This window comes from Rhamphochromis longiceps, linkage group LG9 (genome assembly GCF_057381845.1).
Source record: "Rhamphochromis longiceps isolate RC_006_pf linkage group LG9, R_longiceps_female_GT1.1, whole genome shotgun sequence".
NCBI lineage: Eukaryota > Metazoa > Chordata > Actinopteri > Cichliformes > Cichlidae > Rhamphochromis > Rhamphochromis longiceps.
The window spans coordinates 8907558-8927994 of NC_140565.1; the positions used below are offsets into that span (position 1 = coordinate 8907558).

Here is a 20437-nt window from a genome sequence, read left to right on the forward strand (position 1 = left end):
GAAAAAAGAGAGATAGTTTCTGCTGTGTTGTGGGGAGCGGGAACAAGGAGAGTGGCGCTGGAGTGCTGGCTGCTGATTAGAAGCCATGCGGAGCCAAGCAGATAAGAGAGAATGGACATCATAATCAGCAGCTGCAGAGAAAGACAGACGACAATGGAGTTGAGTCCAAGAGAAAAATGAAGGAAGACCATTGTCAGGTTGGCTTTGTGCACTTCCCACACTTTGGCCAAGGAAACATAGTTTCGGGGCGAACATGTGCAGCGATAACACAGAGACTGATAGAAGCTCCATCAGCACCACCACAACCATGCTTCTTTCTCTGTCACGCCTCGCTCCCCCACAGCTGTCTCCATGAATGAGAACCACAGACGCCCGGGATCCAATCAGAGTGCTGGGTATTTTCACGGTCCTCTCCATAGGAGCCAATCAGATAGAGCTGTCTTAGGCGCTGTCCAGTGGCTCAAAAAAACAAAGCAAAAAAAGAATAATGGCCGCCTCTGCTGAGCTGAACATGGATTTATATCAGCCGGACCACAGGTTATAATGATGGGACATGAAGCAGCCAATCACACGAGCTGTATCCAATCTGCCAGATTTTTTTTTGCAAAACAAATCCTGCTCTTCATCAAGTGGGTCCGGCGCACTGTGGATGTAATGGAGTCTAAATTTTATGTACTCTCTTCTCCATCATTTTCAGTCTATAAGTGGCTGACAAGATATCAATGGAGGAGAACGGCTTTATGCAAAATAAATGGATTGTATCAGCGAGGAAGCACGGGCCAAGAATACACTGCATGAATCACATCAAGGTCAGAGTTTTAAATATATGACCATGGCTACCTTATTGCAGGGTAAAAAGGGGACAGGCTTTATGAATTAATCTGTTTCACCTCTTCAATGACTCCTATTTTGAATCACTAAAAGCCCCTGTCACAACTGTCTGCTCCAATTAATGACAGCGAATGTCAGCTGAGCTGGGAGTCTGGCCGCGGCCCATCCCGGGTCGCGGTGACGTGCTGTGCCGGTTGACGATTGCCAGCTTGGGAAGCCCGGTGAGTTCTGATCCATAATTTCATAAAAGCCCTCTGGAACGCCGCGTCTCTGTGTCAGCAGAGCAATCAATCACAGCACGAGCTGTACACGTTAGAGCTACGACAATCAAATGTAGCACCTCAGGAGTGTAATACAGTAGCGCTACCAGAAAATACAAGAAGTAATGGATTTCTGAGCCGTCACCCTGCTGAACCCCGGTGCTTTGAATATCGACTTGGCTCCGTGGCAGGTTGGTTTATTATTGCCCACCACAATTTCCCTCAGGATCCCCTTTCCATTAACTGAGGGACAATCCTGGTCTGGCTGAGTGATGGGATTTGGGAACAGGTACAAAAGGAAAGAATTAGGCTGCTCTCCTGCAGAGGAAGCAGGGCTGGGAGCGCACACATGCAGAACGGACACAAACAAGATGGGGAATGAGGATGTACGGCGAGACAAAGCGGCGGAGAAAGAACGTCAGCTGTGAAAGACGAGATTTAAATAACGTGGACGCGTTTGGATGGAGGTGCGGGAGTGCATGTGCTCCACATATCTCGTGCCCACTGTGTCTGTGTCGATTCTGCTGCTTAGCATGACAGCTCTCTGGGAGCTGCTCAAAGAAGAAAGATCTGGATGGACCACCAGAGCCACCAGTCTCCAGGGCACGCTGATGGAAATGTGTTGGGCCACCAGCCAGAGGGGGGTCATACCCTCAATGGAGAGAGGACCTTCGTTGCAACTTATAGGTGAATACCAGCAAGAAATGCATTACAGCTTTTTGAGCAAGGCCTCCAGATGTTCCTTTCAGCTGAGAAGAGGGCCCTTTGTGACATTTGTATGTGTTTGTGTGTGTGTGCGTGTGTGTGTGCTTGCAGTTGTTTGTGTTTTCGACAGCCATCCGTCCTTCTCTTCCTTCGCTGCAACAGCGAGCGCTATCAAGTCCTATTGTTTCTATTCAATTAGCTGCCATTACCAACGGCAGTTTGATTACTGAGTTCATTTGGCTGGCGGGGAACAATGGAGGCAGCAAGCTGTCTTTTTCTTCACCAATACTGTCTAGCCCCAGAAGAGAATGAAACGGGGCTCGTCTGTGAGGGATGAGGCGCACGCAAGCAAAACCGACGCCTCGCCTCGGTTCGTTTGGACATCCCGGCGTCCACGGTGCCAGAGGACAAGAGGACAGAGGGCCAAAAGAGGAGGATGAAAAGGAACAGTGTATTCTTGAGCGATTAACAACCTGGGCGTGCTGCAGGGGAAGACAAATGGTGCGCTACATCGATTTCGCTATTACAATGAGCACTATTCAATCATGCTAAATCCACAGGGGCCTAAGAGCACCATTAGGAGGTCAGCGCCTCCGAATGGCACAGGCAACAACAATCTATAAATGATCTATTTAATGTACTGATATAAAAGAAAGGAGGGCATTTCACAAATTGACATCAGAGTGCTTTCCCAGAATTTCCCAACTGTGCCTCTGCCATTTTGTTAATTAGGTAGTTTGCTAATTTTCCAGTAATCACAGTGGGGGGGGGGGGGGGGGGGGTGTTTCTTCCCCACTTTGTTCAGTTTAGACTGAAATCATTACAGTGCTGAAGCTCTCTTTGAGTACTCACCTCTCTTGTTCCAGTCTCATCTGCTGGGTCTCCTCTTCTGATGCCTGCATGTCCTCTGCTTTGGATTTAGTGGAGCTCCTCCTCTCCATCTTGTCGTCCAGCCGCTCGTCCTTCCGGTTCTTTCCAAACCTGGAAAAGAGAAAAGGTTTGGATTTATATTTGGGAAGCAGCTCAAAGGGAGCGTCCTTGGGAAGCCATCCATTATTGGAAGAATAAGAATAATGTGAATGTAATCAGAGTGCATCAAGACATATCAAATGATAAGACGACACACTCGCCAGTGTGTGAATGTGTGTGTGAATGGGTGGATGACTGAATGTAGTGTAAAGCGCTTTGGGGTCCTATGGACTAGAAAAGCGCTATATAAATGCAGGCCATTTACCATTTACCAATTCCCAACCTACCAACTGTCCACACAACACAGCAGAAAAGATTCAGCTATGGTATAAAAAGTAACTCTGCTTCCACTTTCTTCCTCTGTAGTTGATTACATTACACATATGGCCCACTGTGATCAAAAGTGTGCCAGACCAGTGAAAGCTCCCCTTTCACTCAGTGTAAAGAACTTCAACTACATATTTAGAGCCTTCTGTTTGACACCTGTGGTTTAGATGTTTGAAAGCTGTGCAACCAGGACAACTGGAAAGCTGGCTGATATCTCTAACACTCTGGCCAATGCAAACTTTTACAATTTAATGACAGGAGTGAGACACTGGTCTGGACATATATGAGGCAAGGTGAGGGACAAGCTGAGAGCATGATTCTCGTCAGATATGCTATGCACTTGGCAAGTCAAATGAGTGGAGAGCGTCTGAAGACAGAGCGTGAGAAAATGATGAGGAGAGGATACAGATCGCAGGCTTACAGCTGACGGGGGAGTACGGGGACATCTACAGGACCACACAGTCTCAAATGGCTTTGATATCTGATTCCATCGTCTGACTTCATCACTGCGCAGGATTACACGATAAAAGAGCAACTTCACGATGAGACTGGAACAGCAAATGCAGTTTTTATGGGAGCACGATGTCATATCCTGCTCCGTGGTGCAGCAAGCCGTGGAGGAAGTGAAAAACATGTACACAATGGAAGGATGAAAGGTACCAAGGGAGTGCACATCTGTACACCACACAGCAGCTCTATGCATGGCACACTGTCTGCTCTGGCATGACATCATGTTGCTGTGCTGGTGATTTGGCCAGTTTTTTTTTGTCATAGTTTTCTCAGTATAGACTTTTACAATAGCTATAAAACAAATGAATCCAATCATCAGTCAATCATCTTTCACAAAGCTCAGTGGAGTTTAAAAGTGTGACGTGAGAAGAAATTTAACAAAAACAGGACTGGAATTTATTGATCTATTGGAACAAAACTGCGTTCTTGCATTACAAACACCAACATCGCTTCTGATGTCCCCTCTGGGCTTTTGTTTTTTTGACCACTCCCCTCTAACTTCAGACAGAGAAGACATCAAGCTCTGTGCGCTCCAAGCCCCACGATGCTGGGGATGGTATGGTGCCAAGTTTATTATACTTTTTTTTTCCATGGCTGTTCTTTATTTGACAGTTTGAGAACTTTCTCTAAAAGCTGAAAAAAGATTACATCAGACGTGGTTCACTTAGGGCCAGTGAAAGGAAATATATTCATGAAATGGGAGACTGGTTCCCTCAAGGATGTTTATTATTCTACTTTACATTAAAAGCAGCCTGGACCTTTGTGGAAATGGCTTCTCTTTTGGTAGCACCTGTTTTGGAATTGCAATCTTTCGAATGTGCTACAGGAGACCCGAGTTTGTGGCTTCGTAAAGAGCCCAGAGGCAAAGGGAGTGATATGTGGGCTCTTTTGTAGCACAGATAGCATACATTACCTGATTAATTAATCAACAAATGGCTCTAGTGAAGGCATAAAACTCTGTGCTAGAGCTGGGAATGATAATAATAATGAACCTGCTATCTATCATCAGGGCAGGTGACAGCTTCCCTGGCTTCCCTTCAAGGACTTTCATTAACTTCCTGAAAGAAGTTGACCTTTCTGTTTTCAACACATAAATATGCTAAAAAGCACGATCACTGGAAAAAAGCTTGTGTTGTCTGTGAACAGTGACCCAAATGTATTTGTCTGCAACTAAAAGAAGGTGATTTGTGTGCAGGAGTGCCCAAACTTTCCATTGGGGCTACAAAGTTTTAGAGGTCGATCCCTGATCCACCATCAATCTTTATTAGTTTATAAGTGGATAACGGGGTGCGCAGCTGGAGAGAACAAGTCACACTGCAGGTGTGTCCACATCTGTTTGAGATCACATCGACAAATTTTCTGCAGCATCAGTAAAGTGCAGTTATTTGCATGATTAGTGGGCTTCTCAACACTGTGGTGGAGCTGTGTGCCAACCAAAGTTAACCTCGTGTCTCATCAAGCTGGCTGATTGGTTGGTTGGACGCCCAGAGCTCAAACTTTTCCTGAGCTTCAGCCTATGCACCAGGTAACTGGGATGCTTACTACACTCCATTCTGACTTGGCTAAAGTTAAGAGTCATGTAGACATTTGCGTCAGTAATATGCTGGTGATTTTTTTTTCCTGCTGCTCACGTATAATTTAAAGTGGCACAGTAAGGTGATACTTGTGTGGAAAACTGTGCTCGGCTGAGCTTTCCTGGGGAGTAAGAAGCAGCTTAGTCGTCTTCAATGATTTGTTTGTTCACTTCTGGTAAAGAAGAGCATGCTTCACTTTTTAGCTACTTTTCAGAATCCAGTAATAGACTGTGCTCACACTACGGTCACATGAGCTGTAGTTTTAAAATGCTGAATGCTGCCATCAATGACTCAGACAACAGCAGTGAAATATCCAAAATTATTCACAAGAGAGCTACTGACTGAATCCTTTTTTCTCCATTTTATCTTTGTAGTTGGATCTGTTCAGATCAGTAACTCATGTGTAGAGTGCAATTGTTACGTTGTTATTCCCAGTATGAACATTGACAAATATACCTGTGCACTACTTAAGCTGTAGTAAAATACTATTACCCCATAGTGTATATAAAAAAATACCTCTTTTAATTCTAAAATGTGACCTATGAAAGTGAACTAGTTTAAGTCAACTTGTAGCGTTTATGAAGAGCGAACTGTTTATCTCTCGCTCCTTTTGTTTTTGCTCAATCTCTTCCAGTCATCCACTAAAAACATAAAGTAACCTTAAGGGAGACAAACCTTGGCCCTCAACTTTTTTTCCCTTCATCTGGATCGACATCTGTACAGTGAGCAGAGTCTTACAGTATGACATAGTGCAGATTAAGCCAAGCAGGACTCTGAACACGCAGCAACTCCCACATGAGAAATTATTTTCCCATCGCTGGTGGCCAGAGGAGGAAGGATGCAGAGGTGAAGCACAGGTGAAGTAAAGGTTCTGCACTGCCTGAGCTATTAGAAGGCTACTGGGACACTTGCTGGCTTACAGCGTGGCTCTGTTCTTTATATGAACAGTCTGGGTCCCTCCAGTGGGAACCACAGGAGAGCAGAGGACTACACTAATGCCAGTATTATATTTAACACTAGCTATTTTCCCCAAAGGAAAATATGAAGCTCCTTGGCATCAGCAGTTGTGTGTACTGTGTAATGGCAAAACATATTGACTTTCATACCTGTCTCTGAAAGATAAGTGTCACATTTGAGACCTGAAAGGAATCTAACAAAAAACAGTAACGATTTGGAGTTAATCAGCATCAGCTGGCACGGGGAAACTCGAGAATTTCTCCGTAAAACTCTCAAACTGGTATTGGCACCTTGGCATTAATCGGCACAGGCAGCAGAGCAGTCATATTGACAGCGAGGCCAATGAGGCTTGATAATAAGATATTGACTGGCAGCTGCAAGTCGGGAGTAGAATGACGATGGTGTAACTGTAGCATACATAGAACTGATTTTACCCTAAAGCTCTGGCCAGCTTCCTAAAGACTGGACTGCACTACGGTGTATTCGGAATCTGGAAACTGCCATAAGATTTTAAGAGCAGAAACTTTTGAACTGGAGGATAGGAATTCTTGATACTTGATGCTTACAGATCCAACTTCTGATTCCTTTACGGATTCTGGATCAGTTCTCTGTGTTGCCTGAACAGTGCAGATTAGGAAAAGGCTATGCTGTCATGAGCCTAACATCACTATGCTGCAGTGCACAGAAGAGAACAACTATTGATCAAAGAGAACTGTAATATTTGTAGGGGTATGATGCCAGCGTATCCTTCAACATCAACTCCAACCTTCATTTTATTACCTCTGCCGAGGAGGTTGTTTTTGGCAGCACTGGCACATGTATTCTGATAAAACCTTGTAGGGGTGTAGAGTGGAGTCATGTTAACAATCCATTAAAATTTTTCTCACATACACCAAGACCTTCAAGGTCGACTTAATGATTTATTGGTTGAAAATTGACAAAAAGGCCTAGAACTTAAAAACTATGATTCTAAAAAGGAAATTGTGTCATGGTCCTGGGTCGTGTGACCCAGTGTGTTATGCTTAACCTATTTTGATGTTTATTGTTTGCTTAGGTTCTTTAAGGTAGTCCAGTCCTTTTTGTAATTATGTTACCCTTGCATTACGTCTCCCTTGCCCTTCGTGTGTTTATGTCTGTGTGTCTTGTACTGTCAAGTTCATGCTGTCAGTTATGTCACCTCCCCCTGTACTACGTCTCCCCGGTTCATGTCTCATGTTTCCTGTTTTACTTTGAAGGCCTGCATTCACTGTCTGTGTATTCAGCTCACTCCTCCTGTCCTGTCGTTAAGTTCATGTGTGTCAGCTGCGTTCCCATGTGTGGCCACTTCCCCTGATCATCCCTCATGTGTATTTAGTCTCTGTGTTTTTTACAGTCTGTGTCGCGTCGTCTGTGTTCCCACCCTCCATGTTTCCATGCCCGGTCTGTTGCATTCTAAGTCATAGCCTTACCTTAGTTCATTCCCAGTTTAGGTTTCTGTTTAGTTATTGCTTTCGTGCTGCCCTTATTCTTGTTTGTTTCTCTTGCGTTACCAGCCACAATAAAAGGCTCGCTTTTGTTTAAAGTTCACTCCCGTCTGCTCACTTGTGTTCGCACCTGGGTCCACCACTCACACCACCGCACGGTCTGTCACAGCGGACCGTGACAAATTGTGGAATACACCAGGCACAAATACACGCACACGCAGGTATGTACTGCCAATTTCCACATTTATTGGTTTGTTTGTTTGACAGCTGACTCAGTCGCACAGCCTGACAGCTCACGAGCCCAGCTGATCTCCCCTCGCCGCTCCTCCCCGTCTCACTATAAACACAGCGGAGGGAGACCATCATCAGTACATAAACACCATCAGCTGTTCTTACCGGCCTCGCAGCGCCGCCCTGTTGAGTCTTCTGCTCCACTCCTCCCCGGCAGCTGCGCCCGGGGCCACGCCCCCGCCACACACCCCCACCGCCCGTTCGAGGCCGGGGAGCCGTCCGGCCGAGCCAACTCCCCCCCTCGCGAGCGAGAGAGGAAATCGGCCACCGCCATCTGTGCCCCCGGCCTATGGATCACCTTGAACTTAAAGGGCTGCAATGCCAGATACCATCGGGTGATCCGGGCGTTGGCATCTTTCATGCGGTGGAGCCACTGCAGCGGGGCGTGGTCCGAACAGAGGGTGAATGAGCGTCCCAGGAGGTAATAGCGCAGGGAGCCGACCGCCCACCGGATGGCCAGGCACTCCTTCTCCACGGTGCTGTACCGGCGCTTGCGCTCCGCTAGCTTCCGGCTGATGTACAGGACAGGGCGGTCAGCTCCCCTCACCTGCTGAGACAAAACGGCTCCCAGCCCTCTGTCCGAGGCGTCAGTCTGCAGAACAAACGGGAGGGAAAAGTTAGGAGCGTGAAGCAGCGGCTCCCCACAGAGAGCGTTTTTCACTCGCACAAACGCCGCCTGGCACGGCCCCGTCCACTGGACCAGATCCGGGGCACCCTTTCGAGTGAGATCGGTCAGGGGGCTGGTTAGCTGCGCAAACCCCGGCACAAAGCGACGATAGTAACCCGCCAACCCCAAGAACCGTCTCACCTCCTTTTTCGTCCTGGGGCGCGGGCAGGATGCGATAGCCGCCGTCTTCTCCACCTGTGGCCACACCTGCCCGCCCCCCAGGTGGTACCCCAGATACTGCACCTCCCTCCGTCCAACCGCGCACTTCTTCGGATTGGCCGTGAGCCCCGCCCCCCTCAGGGACTCCAGGACCGCGGCCACCCGCAGCACATGCTCCGCCCAGGTGTCGCTGTGGATGATCACGTCATCCAGGTAGGCGGCAGCATACGTCGCGTGCGGACGCAGTACCCGGTCTATGAGACGCTGGAAAGTGGCCGGGGCCCCGAACAGGCCGAACGGGAGTGTCACGAACTGGTACAAACCGTACGGAGTGGAGAAGGCCGTTTTCTCCCTGGCCTCGGCAGACAAGGGAATCTGCCAATAGCCCTTGGTTAAGTCCAGCGTCGTGAAAAAGCGGGCCGTGCCTAACCGGTCCAGGAGCTCGTCGACCCGAGGCATGGGGTAGGCATCAAAGCGTGACACTTCGTTCACCCTGCGATAGTCGACACAGAACCGTATAGACCCATCCTTCTTCGCCACCAGAACGATGGGGCTACACCAGGCGCTGTGCGACTCATCTATTACTCCCATCCTCAGCATTTCCGCCAATTCCCTCTGCACGATTTTTCGCTTATGCTCCGGGAGCCTGTAGGGCCGTGAACGCACCGTCACGCCGGGCTGCGTCACGAAATGGTGCTCGATGAGGGACGTCCGGCCGGGCAGGGGGGAGAACACGTCCGCAAAGCGCTGTTGCAACGCGACAACGTCCGCTCTCTGGGCCTGTGTGAGATGGTCATCACAAGGGAGGGAGGTGGAAATGATAGAATTTGGCACCTCAGGCCCCAACTCATCTCTCTCCTTCACCAGGCTCACCAGAGAAGCGGTTTCAGCCTCTCTCCACTGTTTGAGGAGATTGAGGTGATAAATCTGCGTGGCTCCTCCCCTGTCCGACCGAGCGACCTCATAGTCCACGTCCCCGACACGCCGTGTGACCACAAAGGGACCTTGCCACTTGGCGAGCAACTTCGAGCAGGAAGAAGGGAGTAACACAAGCACTTTATCCCCCGGTGAAAATTGCCTGAGTCTAGCCCCTCTGTTATACAGGCGTTGCTGACGCTGCTGAGCCTGGAGCAAATTCTCCCGTGACAACCTCCCCAAAGTGTGGAGTTTTGCTCTCAGGTCCAACACGTACTGAATCTCATTTTTGGCGGGGCTCGGACCGTCCTCCCAGCTTTCTTTAATCAGGTCGAGCACCCCACGTGGCCTCCTGCCGAGCAGCAGTTCAAAGGGAGAAAATCCCGTGGAGGCCTGGGACACCTCCCGCACTGCGAATAACAGAGGGTCTAGCCAGTGATCCCAATTGCGTTCATCCTCGTTAATGAACTTCCGAATCATGGATTTTAAGGTCTTATTCAGCCGCTCCACCAGCCCGTCAGTCTGAGGGTGGTAGACGCTGGTCCGAATAGATTTAATGCCCAGTAATTCGTACAGTTCCCGCAGTGTACGAGACATAAACGACGTGCCCTGGTCAGTCAGTATCTCTTTCGGGATTCCGACTCGGGAGATGACCTGAAACAGTGCCTGCGCCACACTTTTAGCCGAGATGGTGCGCAGCGGAACTGCTTCCGGGTACCGCGTTGTGTAATCCACCAGGACTAACACAAAGCGGTAACCGCGTGCACTCCGGTGAAACGGCCCGATGAGGTCCATGCCGATGCGCTCAAACGGGACCTCAATGAGGGGGAGAGGGCGCAGAGGCGCTCTCGGTATGGCCGGCTGGTTAACAAGTTGGCAGTCCGGGCAGGACGCGCACCAGCGGCGCACATCCGCTCGGATGCCAGGCCAATAAAATCGGGCCGTTATTCGCTCCAGAGTTTTCTCGTAGCCCATATGCCCTGCCATGGGGTTATAGTGGGCCGCCTGGAAAAGCGTTTCCCGGCGGCCCTGCGGCACCAACAACTGGGTGTGTGTTTCCTCAGTCTGAGTGTCACGACTCACTTGATATAATCGGTCCTTTAATAAGACGAAACGCGGGTAGGTCTGCGCGGCCTCAGGGCGCACCACGTGACCATCAATAGCCATCACTTGGTCAAAGGCTGAGCGTAGGGTGCCGTCACGAGACTGCTCCAGTGGGAAATCACCCATGGGGGACACTTCCGGGGCCGGCGTCCCCTGGTGCCGGCACACGGCGCCTCGGGGCCGGCACTGGGGCCTGTTTGGCCAGCCTCCGTCCGGCGTCCCCGGATTCCCCTGCTCCAGCGGCAAGGTGGTCCTCCGCCAGCGTCACCGCTACCTCCAAGCTTGCGGGCCGGTGGCACCGGACCCATCTCGCCGTCTCCGCTGGTAATCCTTCCGTGAACTGCTCCAGCACCACCTTGTCCACCAGCTTCGTCTCGCCCACCGATGTTCCCGGCTGCAGCCAGCGCACCGCCGCGTCGCGCAGCTGTCGGGCCCAGGCGAATGGTCGGTCCGTTGTAGCCAGCCGACAGGCCCGGAACCGCCGGCGATGGTCTTCGGCGGTGAGCCCCAGCCTGTCCACCACCGCCCGGCTCACATCCGGGAAGCTGCTCCTTGACGCCGGAGGCAGACTCAGGGCCGCTGTTTGTGCCTCCCCAGACAGCAGGGGGAGCAGCCGCGGAGCCCACTCCTCCCGCGGCCATTGGCAAGCCTCCGCCGTGGCACGGAAGGTCTCCAAAAAAATCTGTGGGTCGTCCCCGTCCCCCATCCGGGGCACCGTCACCGACAGTGGCGAGGGCTTCGGCGTGGCAGCGGCCCCGACCAGCCGCTCCAGAACTAGTGTCTGTCGGTCCGTTTGCTCCCGCAGCGCGGCCAGGTGGGCACGCTGGTCGGCCGCCTGATCCCGGCTCATCGCCGCCATCTCTGCCAGCATCTGCGCCAAGTATTGCAGGGGCTGGGCGGGTGGCGCGGCCTGTGGGTCGGACATATCCCCACCGGCACGCTCCTGGGTTTAGGCACCACTTGTGGAATACACCAGGCACAAATACACGCACACGCAGGTATGTACTGCCAATTTCCACATTTATTGGTTTGTTTGTTTGACAGCTGACTCAGTCGCACAGCCTGACAGCTCACGAGCCCAGCTGATCTCCCCTCGCCGCTCCTCCCCGTCTCACTATAAACACAGCGGAGGGAGACCATCATCAGTACATAAACACCATCAGCTGTTCTTACCGGCCTCGCAGCGCCGCCCTGTTGAGCCTTCTGCTCCACTCCTCCCCGGCAGCTGCACCCGGGGCCACGCCCCCGCCACAGAAATGTTGCAACTTACATCATCATAAAGCGATGATGTGTTTTTTTTCTACCCAGTATCAGTCCACCAGACCGAAGCAGTGTTTAATGATCCACTGTCAGCCACCTACCTCACTGTGGCGAGCAGCAGGTAAGAGTGATGCATACACAAATACACACAGAGGAAGACGGCGAGATGAGACGCAGATTGCACAACTATCATGTGTGCAGATGCGATCAGCACTGTAGTCGCATGCAAACAGAATCTAGACAAATTCAGAAAATATTCACAACTCATTCATTCAAAGCCTGAGCTACTCTGGGCTATTTATCACTTTTTAGTCCTGATAATGACTGACTGGCTATCAAAGCTCATTTGGATGATGCGTAATCTGACATGCATCAGTAAAATCTGCTTTATTAATGTTATAATGGCCGCAGATTTGATTAAACTGGTGGCTGTAGCTCAGGTGGCAGAGCAGGTGGGTGGCTGTAGCTCAGGTGGCAGAGCAGGTCAGCCACTAATCAGAAGGTCGGTGGTTCGATCCCAGGCTGCCTCCTGGCTGCATGCCAAATATCCTTGGGCAAGATACTAACCCTGTGTTTGCCTACTGGTGGTGGTCAGAGGGCCCGGTGGCGCCTGTGTCCGGCAGCCTCGCCTCTGTCAGTGTGCCCCAGGGCAGCTGTGGCTACAATGTAGCTTGCTATCGCCAGTGTGTGAATGTGTGTGTGAATGGGTGAATGACTGAATGTAGTGTAAAGCGCTTTGGGGTCCTATGGACTAGAAAAGCGCTATACAAATGCAGGCCATTTACCATTTACCATTTAAACGTAGAAAGCAAAATTGAAGCATTCAATCCACGTGTCCTGACTTTGACATCTGCAGACAGCAACTGATCAAATAAAATGTCTTAATGTTGGTTTAAAATGGAGCACTGTAACAAAAAATAATTTCCCCCAGGGATCAATAAAGGATTCTGATTCTGAAAATGTTTTCAAAATGCTGTCACACATTAGGCGTATTACTGAGTAGCAGCCTTCCCTGGATTTGTCTGCTTCCATTAGAAAAGGAGTCAGTAAATAGGTACTCCATTCAGCGTGATACATCATCATACATCACAGAAAGCAGAAGGGTTTATACCACTGGCTGTGGATGCCTCATACATCATCTTCATCGATTTACAGGGTGATAATTCTTCAAGGCTGCGATGCAACAGAGGAGTAAAAAGTCAAAGACAGAATTTCAAAAGATATGAGGGGGGAAAGAGTAAATTATGCAAAGCCTTGAAGCCAGTTTGATTGTTACAATCATTTAATCTGGGGAGTGGATTAGAAGGGAGCTAATCTGTTTTGACATCTTCTGTGGGGAATTTCGCAGTTTGTTGCTGACTTAGGAAGAAAAGACAGGGGAAAAAATGGCTGTCTATTCCTCCTTTGAAAATTTGTGGGATTTTTAAAAGTGAACCCGAGGGTATGACGGACCACACGGCTTACCCTGCAGATGATGCGCTCATCATATGAGGTGTTACATCTTCTGGCATTATTCAAACCTGCAAATGGAACTAGGTGAGCGAGAAAGGAGGGGGGAAAAATAAAAATGACTGCATCTATCAATTTGAGTAAGTGATGAGAAGATAATTTCAAGGGCAGACAGAGAGAATCATTATGGTTTCTGCTCAGCCAACCTGAAAGTTAATCCAAATCTCCCAGGGCGAAGTCCCCGGCAGACATCTGATGTGGTGTCTGAGCCCCCCCCATCGCCTCCGACTGTATTTGTGGCAGTCAGGAAGAAAATAAATTTTTATGCCTCCACCCCTGCATTTCATGGTGATAATCTATAAAGCACCATTAAAATACTCTTTTCTCTCAGAGAAAAATCAAGACTTGTGATTATCGTCATATTGACCTGGGGGGAGTAAGGAGAACAAAGTTAAGACAAGTACACACACACATATACACACAAGCAGAGATATAGTATGCTCTCTCTAACTTCAGTTATTCCTCTCCAATGCAAGCAATAAGGAGCAGTACACGATTTCTAAACACGGCACCCGGGGCAAGATACTGACAGTGGCATGTAATTTTAATAGCGCCTTGTTAGGAGGGCCAGACTTTTATACATTTGTCTTCGCTGGATAAGTGTTGTTGCAGCTTTGGTGAGTAAACACTCTCCACCTGAGGTGAGACACATAGCTGTCTCATAAAAACAATAAGATAGAAAAAACAAAGTAGGAACTTTTTTCTCTTCCCTGGGAATCACGCTGTGACCCAGCGATCGTTAACGGGCATTAAAGGCGCATTCGTTATCGTAGAGTGGCCTCAGAGTAACGCTGCCACCGCTGGTTTCCTGGGACACCAACCCCACAGTGGTATGGGATGATGCCTCCAACAGCCACTGGCTGATTATCTCCCTCCCCGTGGAACTCATTATCTGCAACCTGTAATGTCAGTCAGTTCCTTCCCTGCTCAAACAGACCTCTTGAACTAGAATGTGTAGAATGTGGAATTCCTCAGGAAAGCATTTTCCTTAATATCTTAAGGAGCAAGACTGCAACCCTCCGTGTGTCAGATCTTTGAGTTCATAGTGTCTTGGGTTTGGTGGTGGTATAGCATGCACCTTCAGAATAACACAGCCTTTAATACTTCTGCACATCCTCTTGCCTTTTATAGAGACTGCTTCCCACAGGTCACAGCTTTCGCCTCATTGGATAAGCCCATGTGTACACTAAACCAATCAATTTCCTTCAGAGAAGCTGTGGACAGCTGTTGTTGATTGGCTGCAGCTCTGGAGGGAAGTCGGGCCTAATTCTTCCAGTGATGGTGTGAAAAAAGCAGGAACGGGGGCGTAGGAGGAGGGAGGATGGGAGTCAGAATGGTTCATCCCAGGCGAGACAGTGATGGGTTCTGCACCGTGGAGGCATGACATGCATTTATTCATGACATCAGTGCACCACACCCCAGTAGGGGGACAATGCCACAGGAAAAATAATATTTTCTCCAGAAAGTTTTACACCTCTTAGGTCTTTCAGCTGAACAGCAAAGACAGCTGTCACGTCGAGGATAGATCAGTTTCAGTAATGCTTTGTGTATTTTTAGCTGTTTTTTTCTCCCCACACTAAAATAATGACAAAGAAAAATATTTTACAACCATACGCAATCTGGGATCATTTTGCTTAAACGTTCTATTTCTCAACCAATATCACTGTCTCGACACATTTACCATAAAGAGCTTATTGAATGGAAATGAATTCCCTGACAGGTGCATTGAAATTGGTGCCATACCAACCTGTAGAAAATTGGTTTTGGCCTTAAAATGCACCCTTTTTCCTGCCATCTCAGACAGTATTTCCTGTTCTCTGTCAGTCAAGCTTCCTGTTTTTTCCCCCTCTCTTCACTATTGTTTTACAGACTTTATCCAACATCCTTAACTCAGATTTTCTTTTAGATTTTCAAATTCCAGCATGTGAGAATCTGATTTTTACTGAGAAATGTTCTTTTTGGTCGCAGAGACCATAGAAAACACACGGATACGATGCTCCCTCGTCTATTTAGTCCGGGAGATGAGGCGTTCATGTTTCCCAATAAGAATTTCAAATTTAAATCCATCTGATCGCACAGCCGTTTCCACTTGAAAGAGCTTGGATCTGCATTTGTGGATGGTACAGTGATCTGAATCCTGTGCAGCGATTTCCATCACAGAATCGTTTTTAATACATTGAAGCCAAAAGATTGACTATCCAAAGACCATTCTCTGACCCTTTTGATATTATGATCTATGATATTCTATGTTGTAGATTACACATTAAAAGTCTTGCACGGTAAATTATCATTCTGAAACTTCTCCATAATTTGTAGATGCAGTTCTTTTGCAGATTGGTGAACCTCTGCCTCTCTAAGATGCTCTTTGTATACCCAGTCATGTTAGCGATGTGCTGCCAATGAACCTAATTAGTCGTAAAATGTTCCTCCAGCTGTTCCCTTTTAGCAGCACTTACTTTTTTTAGCCTCTTATTGACCCAATGTTGCCATCATCAAATCCAAAATGAGCTAATATTCTTCACGGAACAGTAAAATGTTTCCATTTACAACACTTGATGTTTTTTGTGTTTTATTGTGAAGAAAATCTGGGTTTATGAGATTTTTTGGGATTGTTGCGTTCGGTTTTTATTTACATATTTTTTATACATGTTTTTATTGAGGCTGTACATCTCAGTGAATGGCTGAGGCTTGTTTCTCTGCCTCCAAACTACCAACTATGAGATTTAAAGCAACTGTTGAACTAAACACACGTGCATGTCTGTGTGGGAGAGTCTGCATATCTATTTACAATCAAAAAGTTTCCCTGTGTGTTTTGTATATTTACAAGAAAGAAAAAAAGAAAACAAAACCCACAATCTATTCATTTATTCTGCACTAATTATTCATATTTAAGAAGAACAGGATACACACAAACACCCGTGCATGTGTGTGTGTTTATGGTCTTTATGTTTATGCGTGTGCCTGTATATCAGGGAACAGCTTGGCTTTTCCATATTTCAAGCAGCCTGTGCAATACAAAGGACAAGGCCCAGCCCAACATGATTGCCTTTAATGTTTCGCATAAATCACTGAGTTGTGCGTGCGTGTATGTTTGGAGGGGAGGGGAGTTTCCGTGCACACTCGGAGGAACAATTCAAACCCATGACACCCCTGATTAAAGCCTCTCATTACAACACAAATAAACAGTCTAAACACATTCATACATCCATTTGTTAAAGTGTATGAGCGCAGCGAGGAGGGAGTTTCTGAAGGACAATTTACACAGAGGCACTTGAGCAGCTTGGAGGGAAGTTCAGGTATTGAATTGAGGCTTTGAATGCGTGTAGTTGTGTGTAGCTTCTGATCATATTTCCCTGTGATGATGTTCTGTTTGATTTATTATTTTCATTGCTCATCTTGCAGAGTTTCTTTCTCTTGTGGTGCACAAAAAAAGAAACATATAATTACTAAGAGCCATAAATTGTAGATGAGAGACAAAAAGTTCACATACAATCACATTTGATTTTCAATGTGTAGCCCACCTGACCCCTGAGGGTGTGCTGTGGTATGTAAGTGGTTCTGTGAGCTGTGAGGTGGGGCCTCCTTTGATCAGACTTGTTTGTCCGGCATGTCGGACAGATGCGTGATTAGATTGAGATCTGGGGAATTTGGAGGCAGAGCCAACACCTCAAACTCTTTGTTGTGCACCTCAAACCATTCCTGAACCATTTTTGCTTTGAAGCAGGTTGGTATGTGGCAAAGTAACATCTACATGGATGGTAGGACCCAGGTTTTCCCAGCAGGACCTTAACCAAAACAGCACACTGCCTCCATCGGCTTGCTTTCTTCCCATAGTGCATCCTGAGGCCAGGTGCTCCCCAGGTAAGCAACACACGTGCACCCTGACCCAAACCTCTAGCCATCACAGTGTAAATGGCAAATGGTTCTTATATAGCACTTTTCTACTCTGAGCACTCAAAGCACTTTATACAACTAATTCATTCACACAATCACATTCACACGAGCACGTTTTTTCTAAGTTGTTAAGTGCTTACTAACTAACATTCATACACATTCACACTCCGATGGGGTTAGTATATTGCCCAAGGATATTTGGCATGCAGACTGGAGGAGCCTGGGATCGAACCACCAACCTTCCGGTTAGTAGCTGACGTGCTCTACCACCTGTAGCTACAGCCACCCCTGTAGCTCAGGTGGCTTTGAGGAAAAAAATGTTCACTTGCTCCCTAAAATATCCCACCCACTAACAGGTGCCCTGATGAACAGATAATCTGTGCTATTTGCTTCCCCTCACAGTGCTCATAATGCTGTGCCTGACCGCAGTATGCTGTCCATACACCCTCACCCAGGGATACAGTAATGGAGGAGGAGAGGGTTTTATCAGCAGAGGAGCTACAGTAGGTGGCTCAGGCTGTGACCTAGATACAGTACAGCCTGCTGCATTCCTAATGGGCCATTTTGATCACTGCCACTGTCTGCGTCCTCAGCCAGGCTTCTGCTGCATGCCTCCAACACAAACCCTCGACAGTAGGCAAACACAACACCCAAAGTCTGCTCAGCTCTTTTAATGACGGAAACTTCAACCGCAGATGTCAAGACTGAATTTTTTGGAATAGCGCTGCAAACTACCGGAGATGTGCACAAACTAATGAGAACTGGAGATTTCTGCTGATTGTTGGTTTGGCGACTGGAGTTACAGCTGCTTTCACCTCCTATGACTTACACCGATTAGAACGTGTAGGTGACGGGGGGAAAAACAGCTCATGATTATTGTCATGATAGAAGATTATCTCAAATTAATTGTATTCATCAGGCCTTTTGTCTTCCCTGCTTTGATTATCCCCGCTTCTCGCAATTGTTTGCCAACTCATTTACATGCCGATGAGTCTGCAGACAGATGTATACGGTGACGCTCAAATGTCTGATTTGCGAGACCCTCGCCTGAAGGACGGGCAAAGGAGAGAAGTGAGACAGGTTGTCTGCCTTGTAAACGTTAGACTTTGAAATGCATGCATGGATGCACGGCGGCTCAAGCGCTGCATTTTCAGCCAGTTGGGGGAAGGAGACAGCAAAAACCGCTGATCCGTGATATACATCGCTCCCAGCATTCAGAGGGAGACGGGAGAGGTCTTTCTGTCAATGCCACAATGAATCTCCAGGGCAGGTTGAAGGAGGAGGGAAGAAGGGAGGGATGTGTGAGGATACACAGAATTTAAAAAAAAAAAAAAAAAAAGAGTGAGGGAGTGACAGTAATGGTAAATAAAGTGAGGATAAGCAAGCGAGGAATCCTGAGGAATCTCAGGGATAGTGACTGCACATCACGAGCAAGGTTAGATAATTAACCCTGGACACTCCTCTTCTACAGCTGAATGAGGCTGATGGTAAAAACACTGCGAAGGACAGAACCGTGACCCTTACAAAAAAGCTGCATGTAGCATTTTTTAAGTGAGAAATCGTTATGAAAACAAACAAATTAGACATGCTTAATAGGATCAGATATGCCTCTACTGCCCACGTACTGTATGTGTTTTAAGTTGTCAAAGTTTGCCAAAACTCTAATCCAGTTTTCAAACTACATTCACAAAACTTCAGTGTAGTCGGGCAAAACCAGACGTTTTACCTGTGCTTACAACCAGTTTATAAAATGCTACTGAACATTCCTTACACAGTACATCAAGAAAAGGCGAGTGCACATTGTTCAGAGCACGCAGCTTTCATGAGTAAACAGTATGACAAATGCACTCTCAGACTCTTTGTTTTTTCTACGTTTCATATGGTCTGCGGTTACATGGAATTACACAGGACTCTATGCAGGTCTCCTCCGCTGCCTCTCACATTACATCTGTTTATTGCTGCCCCATTCCTGACTGGCTGTGCACTCTGGACTTATAATGGTTAATTACATCACTGGCAACAAGTATGACCAATTAAAAGCTTTAGAAATGACATTGTTGGGATTAAATAATTTGCAGTGCCTCAATAATGCTATGCTTTTTATTAATAATAAGTGTTATTCAGTTATATAGTGTAGTATTAAGTGGACACAGCCCTAAAAAATAAAGGCATGAGACCATGTGTCCTCTCGCTCACGCTTGCCTGGGAAAATGTAGATGTAGCCGAACTTTAGACTTTGGAAAAACGTCTTATTCAGCCACAGATATAACGTTGCTTGTACTCAATTAGCTCTGAAGGGCCTTGAACCTGACACGATGTGGATCTGCAGGTGAAAATATTACCTGGCCTTTATCTGCTGCTGTGGATCGTTTCATCCATCATCACATACTCTCCACATCCTCCCTCTCTCTCTCCAACTCACATTCATAGCTTTGCACTCTCCACCTCCCCCACTCACAAAGCAATGGTTGTTGTGTGTGTGGCGGGTTGATGGGGCGCTCACATATGTTTGTATGGCAGTGAGAGTCCAATTAAGATTCCTTCATGAAAAACACAGGGAGGAATGAAATCAATCAATCCAGCTATGAAAGGAATCTGCATCTCCCTGACACGCTTAGTGAAGAATTTTTTAAAAAAATGATCAGAGAAAAAGAGAAAAAAATAACAGACAATTTCACTCGACATGCTGAATGCATGTAGAGACGCTGCCAGAACAAGAGGAATATGGTTCCTGGCTTTACCTGGCTGCCTTTGATGGAAATCAGAAGTGTAATCCAGCATCGATTGATTTTACCTTTGTAATTCAAAAGCTATTTTCCCAGCTCTTCTATTTTTTTCTCCGTTGTCTTCACTGTGATCGACCTGTCCCCACTACCCATCTTCTCACTCATATGTTAAGGTGTGAGCGCAAATCAGCAGGTGGAAACTCAGTGAATGGGAAAGGTCATTTCAGCCGAAGGCCTCAGTTTCATTACATGCTAAGCCTGGTGGATGGGTGAGGAGACTAGCAATGAATGCAACTGTAGCAGGCAGCCCACTTAA

At 47.5% G+C, this 20437-nt stretch overlaps 1 protein-coding gene across 2 annotated transcripts in view; it reads right to left on the reverse strand.

Moving 5' to 3' along the window:
- Positions 1-20437, reverse strand: part of LOC146661639 (partitioning defective 3 homolog) — a 357664-nt gene that overhangs the window by 81631 nt on the left and 255596 nt on the right. For both annotated transcript variants that reach the window (XM_085418158.1, XM_085418157.1), the window contains exon 20: positions 2649-2777. In XM_085418158.1, coding sequence (XP_085274284.1) covers positions 2649-2777 — 129 coding nt within the window. The remainder of the gene's footprint in view (positions 1-2648; positions 2778-20437) is intronic.